The 15469-nt window shown below is 52.1% G+C and overlaps 1 protein-coding gene across 7 annotated transcripts in view; it reads right to left on the bottom strand.

The window, feature by feature from the left end:
• Positions 1 to 4133: 4133 nt before the first annotated feature.
• Positions 4134 to 15469, bottom strand: part of Hipk2 (homeodomain interacting protein kinase 2) — a 188910-nt gene continuing 177574 nt past the window's right edge. For all 7 annotated transcript variants that reach the window (XM_005405436.2, XM_013504951.1, XM_013504952.1 and 4 more), the window contains exon 15: positions 4134 to 15179. In XM_005405436.2, the coding sequence (XP_005405493.1) occupies positions 14712 to 15179 (468 nt within the window). In that variant the 3' untranslated portion in view covers positions 4134 to 14711. The remainder of the gene's footprint in view (positions 15180 to 15469) is intronic.

Raw genomic sequence — 15469 nt, 5'->3', positions numbered from 1 at the left:
CCAGCCCTATTTGTTTTTTGAGACAGGGTCTGGTTAAATTGCTAAGTTGCCCAGGGTGAGCTTGATCTTGTGACCCTCCTGCCTCAGCCTCCCAGAGTGCTGGGATCACAGGTGTGTGTCACCCATACTCCCTGCCATCTTATTTTTTATTGATGCAACTCCTTCACTTCTTTAGCCTCCCGAAATTTGAATTCCATTGTGTCTTGTTTCCATCGTGCAGCTGGGCTTGTTTTTTCTGAAGCTCCTCTCTCTCTTATAAAATCCTCCTGAAGGAAGCCAAGGTGCACGTTCTAACCTTTCCCTAGCACTTCTCTCGGAGCTAACGGAGTCAGTCGTGACGTGGCCTGCTTCCTGGTGGCAGTGGGTCACCCCATCTTTCACTGAGGCACAACAGGAGGTGTCATCTGTCCACCCCCTGAAATCAGTTTCCTTTTTCTGATCAACTTCTAAGCCAGTGCCATGTATTTTATTTTAGATTTTGTTACACAAGTACTCCACTTTGAGGAACTAATTTCTATATAAAGGTAGGCTAATTGCTGCAGTGAAGAAGCCTAAAAACTCAGGGGTGTACTCATAAAAAGGCTTGTGCTTTGCTCTTTTGTGTTTTTGTCCCACAGGGCTTTATTGGGGTCGGGGCTACAGGGCCTCCAGCGGCCCAGCAGTCTCGGGGGCCTCAGGATCCCCCTCCCTAGATCTTTCCCATCTGGCCGGAAACTGAGGGAGACAGTGCAAGTAACTGTGTGAGAGGGTTGTAGGTGGGGCTCAGGCCTGGTAATATTTCTCTGTGAAGAAAGCCAGAAATAAAACTGGGCTGCTCAGGAGGATGAGGCCGGGGCTTGGTTTGCGCTTGGGGAATAATCAGCCGGTTCTCACCGCACGCGACGCGATTCCCACCTTACAGTTCACACAGCTGAGCCAGAGGTGAGCTGGTTCCCAGACGCCGCCGGCGGACGACAGCGGAGCTTGCAGTTGAGCCCAGCGCTGTCTGAGCCCGGGCCGCCCTGAGCCGCCTGGCTGCTCCCCGGCCTTCTCCCTCATGCCTCAGCGGCTTGTGACAGCTTCAAACCCGCGGCAGCCTCTCTGTGGCCTGTGACCTGCGGCAGGGCTTTCTCCAAGCGTGGATTTTTTTTTTCCTCGCTGCTTCAGTAGCTAATCGGTTCTCTTACCAGCACCCCTATCCCTGGATAAAGGTTCTGAGAGCCACGGCTATGAAACTGAAAGACAACACTGAAACAGAATAGAGGAAGACACGAGGGGGCGCCGGGGTTTCAGCACAAGGGTACCCGAGCCTAGCATTGTTTTAGAAGTGCATCAAATACAGTGTCACCGGAGAAAGAACTTTGCACCTTCTACAGATGTGCACATGTGAGACAAGCGCACTTAAGGAATGGCTGATCTCAGCCTGGCGTGGTGCTGCATGCCTATAATTCCAGTGTCCAGAGGCTGAGGCAGGAGGATCCCCAAGAGTTTGAGCCCAGGCTACAAAGTGAGACCCTAAATACCAAAAATAATTAAATGAACGCATGACAGAAGGAATGGATGGTTGATCTCAGATGCTGGGGAAGGCCCTGCTCCTGCTGGCTGTTTCTTGCTTACAGATGAGGTCCAGGCTGGTTTTGGCATGGGATGTTTTCATTCTCAGATGAGGTTAGAGAGCACCAAGACCCCATGGAGCCCGCCCCCCACTCCTCCTTCCTAGCAGGAGGTGTGCATGGCCTGCGCTGGTCGCTCAGGGCGTGTGGAAGGTGAGGGAAGAGGTCTGAGTCTCCCTCCCTGACTCAGAGCAGGAGGCAGAGACTGAAAGGGAGCTCACGGGACAGAGATGTGCCAGCACTATGTCTAATGCTCCCTCCCATGTGCTGTGCTTTATACACATTCAGTATTGAAGATGTGGAAGCCAGAGTCCCACACAAAACCCTCACATTCAGAGCTGGCTGTTAGGAACAGGGTAGGGTATGGCCTCCACCACCCAGCAACCCACCTAAAAGTAAGGGAGCTTTGTGACCTGGGAGCCAGAGATCCCCCTCAGGTCCGAGAGCACCATTTAACAGCCAGGAAAGTGCTCTTGTTATAGGGTCTAGAGTTCTGCTTTGGCTCACGTTGGCTCAAGTGAGTACCTTACCCTTCTTAATTCCCCTAGTATCGAGTGTGCATTGACAGTAACATGTTAGTCAGCTTTCTGTTACTATGACAAAATACCTGAGACAATCAACATATCTGGAAGAAAGGTTCATTTGTTTTTTCCCTTTAGATTTCAATAACTACCTGGGCGCACTTGAGTGAGCTGTTTTCCCTACCTCTTTCCACAGATAGGAATCCTGGAGGTGCTGTTCTAATTAAAAAATAAATAGTAAAATGTGTGACGGACGAGTTCTGGTTTGGTCAAAATTATTTGTGTAGATTTTTGTGTAATCTGAAGTCCTGGCTGAGCTGATGTTTATTTTTTCGTACTGGGAATAGAACCCAGGGTGATCTACTGATGAGCGACATCCCCAACCCTCTTCCTTCTTCTCTTTCCTTCTCTTTCACTTTGAGACAAGGTTTCGCTAACTTGCCCAGGCTGGCCAGGAACTTGGAACCCTCTTGCTTCAGCCTCCTTGGTAGCTTAGGGTTGTGCATGATTCGGAAGGCGCACAGGTAGCTTGGTGGGGGAAAGGAGGGCTGAGCAGTTTGTTCTTCCCCCGAGTATTTACTGGCCACCTGCTCGGCCTGGCATGTCACCGAGGCCCAGAAGCAGAGATGGAGGACGAATCCTGACATCAAGGGTTCTATGGCTCCACAGTGGAGGAAGATAGAGGTGTTGCCAGTGAGGCAGGGGGTGAGAGGGATCAGTCGTGAGGTTGGAAACCCAGGTCAGCAGGGCCCAGAGCTAAGGAGGGCGAGCTCTGCAGGGGAGGTGACTCAGGAGGGATGCTTTGGAGGAGCGAAGGTCCCCGGATGGCGGGGTGCAGGGGGGTGAGGGGCTCTGAGGATACGACAGCGGGGGAGGGGGGAGGCCGCTACCAGGGGCGGGGCTTAGCTGAGGTGGCCTTGAGGGGCCCTGGCTAGCAGCCCAGGCTCTGTGCTGCCTGGTGAAGGCACAGCAAGGGGTGCAGGGAGCCGGTGCAGTGAGGGCCTGGCCGGGAAGCGAGACCCCTGGGGGATCCGGAGGGCCCAAGGCACAGGGCACAGGGGGATGGCTGACAGGACAGGCACTGGGGCGGAAACCGGAACCGTTTGTGGCTGGCTGGACTGCGAAGGGCACAGCTATCATGGGGAACAGTGTGATGGTTCCCCAGGATGTCAGCAGTTACATATGGTCCAGTAATTCCCTTGCGTGTATCTCCAAAAGAATGGAAAGCAGGATCTGCGCTGATACTCGCTCACCGGAGCTCACAGGGGCACCGTTCACAATAGCCACAAAGGGTGGCGACCCAAGCTTGCTTCCGAAAAGAGCCTATCCATGCGTGGAATACCACTCAGCCCTGAAGAAGGCCATTCTGATATAGGCTATAACATGAATGAAGCTTGAAGACATCTGGCTAAATTAAGCCAGACACCAAGGGGTAAATGTGGGAGGATTCCATGTGTATGAAACACTCAGCAGAGGCACTCTCAGCGGAGAAGGCGGGATGGTGGGGGCCAGCGGCTGAGGGAGGGGGCAGGGAAGGTTACTGTTTATGGTGCGGGTTTCTGTCTGTGATGAAGTTCTGGGAATGCTACTCGCTGTACACTTACAATGGTCCTGGTGATGAATTTTACTATAACTAGGAAAAAGGAGCTACCCAGGAAGATGGGCACCACGGTGGAGTAGGACGTGGGGCCCTAGGCTTTCTGCGGGAGGGGTGCTCCCCAGCTGCCCGACACTGCTGATGGAAGGTCAGGCGCTGGCCAGCTCACAGGACAGCGGACGACATGTGCCTTGGGTTGTGGGGACAGAGTGCGGGGACAGTGTGGGTGAAGGCTACCCCAGCTGCACAGGCATCAGCAGAAGGAGCTCAGCGCCACCTGCAGCGCCCGGTCCTCCTGTCAGCGTTCCACGTGGTGACGGGCTGCGCATCGTACCCGAGGCCGGGAGCTGTCCTTGCCGCGGCCACCTCCCCAGCCTCCTGACCCGCGCGGCTGTGGGACAAAGGAGCATGCCAGGCAGAGCGTACAGTGACTCCAAACAGTTTAATGTAATTCCAAGACAAAGTGTGATTACATTTCTACACATATACAATATGCATATGTGAGTTTACAAATTTTAATTAATAACTCATTTCACCTCAGAGACCGAAAAAATGATCAAAAGAAACTGTAACAAGCTATAACATAGTTCACCACAACAGGACCCCCCTTCTCACCCTACAGTTAGTAATATTACAATTAAAATAACTATATTCTTCTATAATTTTTTCTGTTAAAATCATCTCATAAATTTACAATGCTATTATTAGTTTCCAAGACTAATATAAATTCACTCCATTTTTCTACAACGAAAATGATTATTAATTTAGAAGCACACGACATCATGATGAAGGAACACAAGCATTTTAGTAGCAAGGACTTGATCAGTTAAGAATTAGTTTTCTTGTAAAACATTCTAAAGCCAAGTAAAATATCCATTCTTATAACATACCTATAATATGAGACTAAGGAATAGTTACATAGAGGTCTACAACACATTGGTTTGTCTTTTAAAAAAGTAGACGTTTATAAATAAAAAAGAAAAGTGGGACAATTCACAGAGGGAAAAGAGGTACACGAGAAAATACTGTTGCACGCAATAATTTTCACACAGATTAACATGGATTAACACTTTTAATACAGAAACCGTACAGTGAGAAACACAACGGACCAGGGCCTCGTGGGGTTTTGAGATTGAGCTAAGGTGAGCCGGTAGAGAAAGACCTGGGCGAGGGGACCTCGGGAGGGAGCGTGTGCCTAGGGCTGGGGCCCGGGTGTCGCCGGGCCTCCTCTTCCTCCTGGCTTTCTGGCAAGTGTGCCTGTCCATCCAGAGTGTCCTGAACTCGTGGGCAGCTGGAAGGTAAACAATTCTACAGATCCGCTCTCTTTCCATCGTAATGGATATCATTTTTGGAAATGTGATATAATATCAGGCTGCAGCTCGATATGTGTGGTCAAAGCAAAATGGGATGGAAACTTCCAGTCATTCTGACCGGCCACCCCTCGTCCTGCTCGGTGCCCTTGATGCTGGGGACCAGAGAGCGCCGTGGGCCCCAGGCCCAGCCCCACGGCCCGCGAAGGAAGGAGCGGGGACGCGCGTGCTAAGGCTGGCTCCGACCTCTAGAGGGCTCCGCTTCCTCCTCAGCCATAAAGCTATCTTCTCCTATCAGAATTTGGTTTGATATATATACACAAACATATATATCAACAGCTCTATCTATACAGTGATTCCACTAACGAGGGCTTCTGCGGCCCCAGAGTGTGCCTTTCTCATCTACTTCATTTGGTTAAAAAAATGCACATGGAGAGGGTGAAGAGATGCTTTGGGGGCTAGAAATGGTTGTGCCCTGGGAAAGCACGGAAGGAAGCTTGAGATGAGCAGGGCCACGGAGGGCTGTGGGGGTGCACACAGGGCCATCGCCTTGCAAGGGCGGGGTGGGGATGCTCTAGCTCCATGCAAAGCCGCAAAGGCTACAGAGACGGCACAGTCACTTTCTACTTCCCAACTTCCTCCTCCTCAGCTGAACCAGGGGGCTCACGCACAGCCCGGCGTCCCTGGAGCCCAGCGGGGCCTTTCGGGTTGGCTCTCGAGCTTCCTGAAGTCCCGGGTGCCTGGGCATGGGGCTGTGGTGACAGCAGGGCGAGGCAGGGGTGGCCACGGGGACAGTGACCCAACACAAGGAAAGTTGGGGGGGGCAGTGCCAGGAGAGATTCGTTTGGAGACCTGGTTGAAAGGGAGCTAAGAGAGCAATATCAGAGCCCTCTTTACAACACACTTTTCAAGTAATAAAAAAGAGCCAATTTCTATACCTCTAGTTTTTAAAAATATGGGTGAGCCCCAAAGACAATGACACAAAATTCATTTGGTTAATTAGTGCAAAGGAAAAGCACACACACACATACACACGCACATGCACACACGAAGGCGGGAGACAGGTAGGAGGGTGGATAAGAGTACTCCACAGTAACAGTCCTAACCAAGAAACCCAGACGAGACCCTGCTGCCCTGCGGTGGCCGGGGACAGCCAAGCTGTGGCGGGAACAGAGAGTTCCCCGGGCCCAGGGTTCTGCCGCTCTCGAGGTCACAGCTGTGAGAGGGATGGACCACACCTGAGGTCACAGCAGCTCCTCCAGATTTCGGTGGTGGCACAAGAGCAAATAAAAACCAAGCAAGACTTCAGGAAGCTGGCATTCCCAGTCCGCCTGAAGTGCTCTCATTGTCACATGCCCCTCTGCGCACCAGGCGTTGGGGGACCAGCCCGAGCGCCCCTGTGTCCCCAGCTCCCTGGGCTCAGCAGCTCACAGTCTCTGAACTGATCCTACTTTTCACGCCCACTGAGCCGGGCCTCACAGCTCCGCCTGACCATGGGTGAAGAGTAGACGCGTCCTTTTGCACTGATTTTGTTCAAAGGAGAGAATGAATACAAGACAGCAGATGCACAGAAACCCCAGCCGGTGAGTACAGGCATGGGGTGTGCTGTTCTCTTGTGCGACATTGCTCAGACTATCACTGGGGGGCCCAGGAAGTAGCAGCCGGGTCTCTGGGGCCACCTGAATCCCAGTGTCTTTTTACTGCCCAGTGGGTGGAAGCGAGTGGATCTATGAACAAGTGAAATATTCAAATCAAGACAAAAAAAAATTCAATGGAGCAGGGGTCAGTTTTTGCCACCTCTTCCAAGGTGTCAGGGGCCCGCAGACAAGCGTGGATCTGATACGGATGAGACCCCACCTCTGGCCCGGCTGGGGCCCGACCCTTCCCACTCTATCCTGACTTCCTTTCTCATTCTCTTAAGCTCACCTGGACACCAATGTTACGGAGGGGAGTGCACACACTGGGCTACAGGACAGCACAGGCAGAACAGACTTGCCTTGGGGAGACACGGCCTCCTCCTACGGAGGCAATTGCTGGGATTTGGAGGTGTCAGTTATAAACAGAAATTTTCTTTAAAAAGTACCAGTTTAAATGTAAACTATAAAACACTTTAACTATAAAATGTAGCCAGAAATATGCTGAAGTATCCATAGTCAATTACTTCGTTTACTCATTTAAAGTGAGACTCACTTGGTATCTCCGAAGGCTAAACAGCATTTTACAGTAGCTAAGAGCACATACGCCGCGTGTGCGTTGAAACATATTTGATTACAACACACAAAGAATCACCTCCTCCTCGGTTTAATTTCTTCTGTAAAGATGAACTATTGTCAGAATTCACTTAAGCAACAACCAGGGTATGCATTAATCATTATTTTTAGCCCACACAGAATTCATAGTTTTTTAAATCTCAAGATCAAGCTGGCTACGTGATTTCAAAAAAGGCTAAAACCAGGATGAATGCCCACATTTGAGGTAATTATTGCCATTTTAGGTCACAGTTTGTGTAAGATAATGTATCTAAAACCTTCTAAAACAAATCCTTAGGTGTTCTGTCAGAATTCCAGAACACCTATTGACACCAACCAGGATCTCAAATTCTGACTAGATGGGTTTGCTTCCAATGGAGTCAAAGTTCTAAAAGATTCCAGAACTTGTGTAAACCACCTAAGGGTTTAGGTGAATAAGCCCGGAGCCGGTCAACAGAGTTTTTAAAAGAAAAAAGAAGCAATAAACAAACCTACCCCAAACAACCAAGCAGATGCTTTATAGCACATGATAATAGTTCTTTGGAAAATTAAAAATCTAGTCCTAAAGCATTTCTCAATTCTTGTTGCCTTTCAACCAAAATGAAAATCCATCTGCGTTATCATTAATCGCTTACCAGGGCCAGAGACCCCTCTTCTTTAGTTCCTGAAAGTTGGCTCATTTTTCTATTTATATAATTGTCGCTTTCTGTTTCTTGGAGAAGGGTATCTGTCTTGAAAGAAAAATTTAATTGTACTCCTCTTTCTAAAAGCCATCTTGTCTTTCCTCTTCTTTTTTTTTTTTAACAGAAAGAAAAACGTTGCTGAACATCAGACCTACACATGGTATTTACAAATTTGGTGTGAACCCTGCCTCTGGTTCTGCCCAGAGCTGAAGAGTGGATCTATTGCAGAGATCAGAGCTGTCATATTTATCAAGTGCAGTAAAAAATAGTATTTTGAAAAAAATATATACCTTTAGTATTGCCTTTCTAGAGTGAACTATAAGCAAGAAAAATTATTTTTTTTAAAAGAAGAAAAGAATACTTTTTCCCCTTTACTCTCCTAAGAGTTTGTTATAGCAGCATCACTAAAGCTAGTTGGTTTGCTGGAAAGAAATCTAAAAGGAATTCTAGGAATCAAAAGCAACTCCCCAGAGATTTTCCTTAGAAGTCAAACTACTTCTGCCCCTCTGCCTGTATCCAATCCAGGGTCTCTTTTTGCACAGAGTGACATTCCTTAAAGCCTTTCTTTTCAACAGACACACAGCAAACGGCTGAGGCTGGCGGTTGCATGCGGAGTTCCGGAAGCCGGCAGACTCAGGCTCAAGCCCTGGTTCCCCGCTTACTAGCCGGGTGGCCCCCGGGCGGTTTCCCAGCCCTGCGCACCTGACGTCTCTTCAGTAGAGGGACTGGTATTGCTGGTCTCACAAGGATAATGTGAAGACAAAATGAGATAAGACAACCAGGGAGCAGTTCCGCACACAGTGTTTGGCACACAGGACGTGGGCGTGTTGGTAGATGGGCCATCAGAAAGATGAGGCCACGCTTTGCTGTGGAAAAAAAGTGAAGCAAAATCACATTTTAGTAAAGTTCTGATTAACAAAAAGTGACTAGGAACGTGGGGATTCTGGACCACCACTGTATTCCTTAATACGTGCCACCAAGTCAGCTGCCTTGCCTGCCAACTGTGTGTGTGTGTGTGTGAGAGAGAGAGAGAGAGAGAGAGACAGAGAGAGAGAGAGATGGTGCCATGAGATGAACTCCTAAGGGGCTTGGCACAAGACCTGCAGTACTGCAAGCATTAACAAATGCTGTCCTTACCTAAGGGATATTGCTAGTTTGAACAGAGGCAGCGTGTGTACTGTTGTCCGGCAGGGGTCTGAGATGAGGGGCTCTCAAAGGCTTGTGGGAGTCGAGCAGGGGGCCAGGAGGCCCTGTGTGCTGCGGCTGTGTGATGGGTGCTCCCAGGGCCACGTCGCTGTACATTCTCATGGAGCCTGAAGAGAAGGACCAGGCTCAGCCCACGCTCTCCTGTCTTTGGGCAGCGGCACTGAAGAGGCGAGAAACCTCTGCGAAGCAAGCCACAGCGTGAAAAGCCTTTGCGAGGTTTCTTTTTGCATTTAAATCCCATTCTGCCATGTTCCAGTCTCCAGCGGCCTGGCTGAGATTTATCTGAGTCTGGTGTGGAGATGAGAAACTGTCGTGAGGCGTGGAGCGGAGGTGTCCAAGCCCGGCCTGCTCGCCGCCCCTTCCCTGTAGCAGCGTGTCGTAGGGTCTCTGCCACTCCTCTCCAGGATGAGTGCAATTTAAAAATAAATGCTATCAAAGAAGCAATTTTAAAAAGGACACAAGGGAAAGACAAATGGAACTGCGTCACCAACGTTGTCATTATTGCCTGGAAGGGAGAGAGAGGAACGCCAGACTCTCATCTCTGGATGTGACTTGGAGAAGGGTTCTTTGGCTACAGAAAGGAACAGTTTTGCTTCCCTTTCCAATTTGATAAGGACATCTCTGGCTTGCTCCATTTTGAGGCTTCCCCTTTGAAAATCTGTCAAACATTAGAAAGAAAAGACACGGACGGGAAAGCAGCCTGTGCGTCCCGGGCTGGGTTGTGTTGTGGCAAATGGCTGCTGCCAGCCTCACCAAGGGCCAGGCGGGGCCTGCGGATGGGCCTTCGCTCTCTGTTGCATTCTCTCTGCTAGTTGAGGGCAACGAGCTATTTTCTTTCCGCTTTCTGTCCTGGTGGCTCCTTGGCAGGCTAGCAAGCGCAGCTGTGCCCCACCCTACCTGCCTTCGGCCAGACAACGGCGGGGACCTGTGTCGTTCTAGCGACCATGAACCATCAGCAACACTTCCTGAAGCTTCCTCGTCTCCGCACTCCGGTTTCCAAGAACGTTTGCGCTCCCCACTCACACACGCTCACGTGACCCGATTCCTCCTCCACGAGCTTGTTCCAAAATGAGTGTCTGCAACTCCCAAGACTGAGTCAAGGGACATCATCCTGCCAGGTGTGCTCCCCTTCCTGACCTTCTGACCGACACGGTGGCGTCTGGGCAGGCTGGGTACTTCAGGCTGGGAGGACAGAGCACAGCTGGCTTCCGGACCCCAGAGACCCAGCCACCAGGAAGGCGTGACATGTCCATGCAGCCCAGGACGCAACTGGCCGTTCGCTCCAGCGTCCTTCCTCTGAATTGAGCCAACCACTTGCTGCACCCCACAGGGCTAACTGGCATCGACACCGGACTCGCCCACCAGGGCCTGCTCACTCCTTTCCTCTGGAAATCTCCCAAACTAAGCAGAGATGCATGGGCCAGCGCCCAGACAGGTCAGTGAGAACTCCGCATGCAGAAACGGGTTGACCTGAGGTTCACAAGGCTCCAACCGGATGTCTCTCCTGACCTGTCCCTGCCACTTTTCCTTGCTCATTTTCTTCCCTGAGGAAGGGTGGAGCCCATGCCAGAGTAGAGGATGTGCTGGGGAATTTGGGGTCTACATAGGGAGGAGGTGGGTGTCTCCACTTGAGTTTGGTTGAGGGAAGGCAGCTTTGCTTAGGGGACCCAGTACTGGAGCACCCAGCGGGGACTTGGGTAAGGTGCTAATAAGCATGCTGGGATCTCCATCTGCAGCTTCTGACGCAACGGCTCCGCCCTCAGGATTAGAAGAGGATGTGAGGTGGGGACGGGGTGGCACGAACATCTGCCGAGTGTCTATCCCCTGCCCAACAACTCGCTTCGGCTCAGAGAAGTGGCTTGTGTCAAGCCTTTCTTCATATGGGCTGGGAGCTTTTGGGCTTGCTGGGCAGCCTACAGGCATCCCATCACCCACAGCATGGGCTGAGGCTGTCAGAGCCCAGGGGGCTGGCTACGTGGCTATGCTGTGGGTCTCCATTTGCCAGTGATGAAGGGGCGGGGCCTGCGATGTCTGGACAGCTGCTGGACCTTGCTGAGGGCTCTCTGCTTCCTCCGGAAGAAGAGTGGGGCTGAATGTCCCGAGGGGCACCAGCTGCCCACAACTTTTACTTCAGCTTCTCGTGACCAGTGGCTTACAGGAGGGGACGTAAGCCACACTCGGGGTGTACTCGTGAGAAAGGGGAGTGTTTTGCAAAGGTGCTGGGCCAGCTCTGGGAAAAGAGGGACTTGTGTGGCTTATGTAGCAGAGGTGAGGCAGGCTGAGTGTAGCCATCAGATCCAGATGCACAGGAGAGGAGAGAACTGGGGAAGACACTGCCTAAGGGTTCAGTAGTCCAAGGGGCGTGCCAGCAGCCCCAAACGCACAAGCTACCTCCTCGGGCCTTGGCTCCCTGGGAGCCCAGGGAAATACACTGTGGGGACTGAGCTGCGCAGAGCCTAGGCTGCACTGTGCAGACATAGGTTGTGACCCTTCTTCCAACTTTGTTCTGGGGTGGGTCTTTCTTGATGGCTGTTTGTGGAACAGAGATGACAGGAACAATTTTCCTAAATCCTGGGTCTTTCCTTTTTTTTTTGTTTGACAAAATTGGACATCTGTGTGTCCCTCCAGTCTACTCAGATACTCACAGACATAATAAAATAAGTTTAAATATTAAAGGGAAAACACAAAGATGCTTGCAATAAATGTGCATTTAAAACCCTGACTAAAATAGCAACGGGATGATAATCATAATTACAATGGCAATGACAAAAATAAAATAATCAGCATGATAATATTAACATTATGAGCAGCATGGAACTTTCGCTCCTGTCTGGGAGGAGAAAAGGAAAGAAAACTTCAGGAGAAAGAGTGAGAAGCTTCTCTTTAAGGAGACAAAAGGAAATGAAAAGAACTTGCAGGTCATCTTTGCCCTAAGAGAGCAGACCTGCACCGTGCCAGCGCCCTGCCCAGGGTGGCAAACGCAGGCTGCTGAGCCGACGCCGTGCGACTCGGTACGAGAAGCTGCCAGGGAACGCGGCTGCCACCTGCTGCCCACAGGTCCGCGGCAGCTGGGTGCTCCATCGTCCCCTCTAAATTGCCCAGCTCCTGGTCTCAGGCTGGGTGCCACCTCGCCTCCGGCTGATGCTGGTACTGATCATGGTGAGAGAATGAGACTCCCTGCAGCAGGGCTGTTGCCACGCTGCCCCCACATCTTTGTGTGCCAGCACGTGCCCAGCTTTGTGCAGGTTGTGCTGTCCTTCCTTTCGGCCCAAGGCCTGCCCTAAGCCACTTCCAGCTTGGGGACTTATTTCTGCGTAAGGTAAGTAAGAATGTATTGTTGGGGTGAGGAAGTTTCCAGAGTTCTTTCACAGCTAAGAGCTAAGTCACGGCTTCGCTACTGAAGACGGTGGACATCGCTGCGAAAACCCTTTCACAGTATATCGTTCAGGGCCTGCAAGGGAGGAGGTAAAGGAAGGGAAGAGGAGGACAGGCTGCTGAGCAGAAGACCCCTGTGCCCTGGGAACATGGCTGAAGGGTGGGTTAAGGACTCCACGCCAGGGCCAAACAATCACAGCCATCCTTGTAAGCACGCCCCCGCACAGAAAGCTGCGTTAGTTTCCAGCTTCAGAGCTGTCCACTCTGAGCGGCTGGGACTGCTCCCCACCCACCACACCGCCTGCAGCGTTCAAAGCCTGAGAAAACTCCAGGGGTCAGAGGCACAAAGGCGGCACAGGGCAGACTCTGGTGACCTCACTGTCTGCGAGTGTTTTCCCAAGTGCAGCGGAGGCACCACGGTCACCCTCACCAGCGGCCTTCCCGCCTTCTGCCCACCAGACCCCTCAAATACCAAAATCCAAACGTGTCTTGGGCAGATCTGGGCAATGAGAGGAAGGAGTTCAGCAGGAACAGGCTGGTGGTTGTCTACAGTGGAAGCCCTTCTACACGGTGCTGGCGGCAGAGAAAAGCATGGTGTGGGTCTGAGCACACCAGGGAGGGGCTGGGCCACGGGGGACAGAGCCCTGGCCTCCGGGCCTCTCCACAGCCGGCCACAGGAAGCTGTGCTGGGCCTGGAGGCTGGAAGCCACTGCCTGGCAAAGCCAAGTGATACCCCTAAACCCCAGGTCCCACACATGGCAGAGCTGGGGCACAGAAGCGTAGGAGTGAAGGGTACGGTGTCTCTGGGTTTCTGGCCCCAAAGGGAAATTCCATAAAAACCATTTCTGTCATCAGAAGCATCCGCCACCATCTGGCTCCCATACAGTGCTCAAGATCCTTGAATTCTGGCCTCTGGGTCCTGCCAGCTTCCCTGGCATCCTGCTTGCAGACAGCCCAAGAGAAACAACGGCATGAAACAAAGAGGAAACTACAAAGCAGGAAAGACCCGAGTAAAATGTTACCACAGCACAACGGAAGAGTGAGGCAGCTGCTGACAAGCTTGGCCCGCCGCTGCGTACCAGTGGAAGTAAGTCCTCACACGCGTCTGTCTGTCTGTCTGTCATTCGGTAAGGCACTAGGAGGGAATGGTGTGAAGTCAAGACCGAGGGCCGTGACGGCGGGGCCGGGGGACACAGGGAGGCGGCACCGCGCTCGCACCCACACGCGCACACCCGCTCGCCTGGACCACCGCACTGGTTCCATGCCTGCGCTGTCCCAGCTTTTGTGCAACTACACAGGAACAGCCCATTGGTATCACTGGAGTTGGACGTGGGTCGAGGGTCGAGTGCTACATTCTACTAGGGTGTCGGAGACAACCGCTAGCCCTATGCTACATGACTGGGGGTTGATTCAAAGAGAAAATAAATCTTCAGGAAAGAAAAAAAAAAAGGAAAAAAAAAACAACTAAAGTTTGCAACACACATTATTAATGACATCTGAGGAATAACATTGCTTAGGGATTTGTCCAGAGTACTCAGAAAGAGAAAACCAGTCCCTCTCTCAGGGCTCCCCCACTAGCCTGGCTGTTCCCCATCGCTCCTGACAAGTGCACCGGAACTGAGCTCCCCCAGACCAAACCCTGCGCCCCGGGCCCTGAATTCAGCCGTGGCCTCACACCCTGGAAGGACGTTGACGCTTTTGAGTTCTGGAAAAATCCCTAATTCTTCTGTTCAATTCATTAAAAATCTACCAGACTTCCCATTAGGTGTCCCTGACAGCAACTTCTTCAGTGTCACTTGCTGCCATAAGAAAATAATCTCTGAAAAATTCATAGGTAAAGTTCTTCAGACACTGGGGCCCCTCGCTCCCGGGATCTTCCTGTGGCTCTCTTCGCCTTTCCAGTTTGATGCAGAATGGGTTCATGAGCTGTGTTTTTCTATGACTGATGTTTTCTTTTCTTTTTTTTTTTTCCTTTTTCTTTTTTAAAATAAAAAGCATAGACTTCCCCTCCTCAATCCCTTCCTTTTACAATGTTCTCTGCTCTAAGTCCTCCACGGCCTGGTTCAAGTTTCTCTGCGCCCTGCCCCCACCCTGCCCGCCAGCCCGCTTGCACTGTTGGTGTGCCGCACCTTCAGCGGAAGCGACCCCGCGCCCCTCCTCCCGCTGCCCCTCCAGTGTCTATATGTAAGGGTACTGGTTGACCTTGGCGGGGCTCAGGGGGTATCCAGTGTAGACAGTGGAGGCTGGCGAGGCGCTGATGTAGGTCTGGTGGGCAAACTGGGCTGGATATTGACTCGGGTGGATGGTGGGTGAGGGCAGCACCCGGGGGCCCATGCTCACGGGGACCTGGTGGACGATGCTGGCCGGGTAGGCAGTGTGCTGCACAGTGTGGCGTGCGGAGCCTTGGGAGGCCACCAGGTGGGCCACGGTGCCGGTGGAGCCCAGGGCGGCGGGCGCCGTGTAGGTGTAGAGGTGCGGCTGTGTGGGGAGGTGTGCGGCGGCAGCGGCGGCCAGGTGGGGGTGGACGGTGCCGTGGCTGGGGCTGTTGTGGGGGAAGGAGTATGGGGCCTGGGCCATGGTGGGAGTGATGTAGGCCTGCTGCCGTCGGTGGCTCCCGGCACGGTCCGCAGCCATGTGCTGTTGAGCCTGCAGAGGACAAGCAGTGAGAGGCGCTGTTAGGGGCCAGGCACTCGGAGGATGCGAGGAGGAGGAGCTGCAGGAGAGACAGGAGGCTTCCCTTTCTGTGCAGATGCTAGGAAACTCTTTCTTGGTCTGGCATCTCCCTGCCTCTGGGACAAAAGGCAGGCCACCCTTGGGCTGAGATGGCACTGTCAGGCCCTCTATGTGTCAGCCTGCTACCACGGTTCCACCTCCCTCCAAGAATGATCCAGGGGAGAGAAGCCACCCAGTGTCACACCACTCTGGGTCCTTCCTGG

The sequence above is a fragment of the Chinchilla lanigera genome, unplaced genomic scaffold, assembly GCF_000276665.1.
Source record: "Chinchilla lanigera isolate Chin_1 unplaced genomic scaffold, ChiLan1.0 scaffold00093, whole genome shotgun sequence".
In the NCBI taxonomy this organism is placed as follows: Eukaryota; Metazoa; Chordata; class Mammalia; order Rodentia; family Chinchillidae; genus Chinchilla; species Chinchilla lanigera.
Note: the sequence above shows the minus strand (reverse complement) of the source record. Positions and strands in the feature narration are given on the sequence as shown.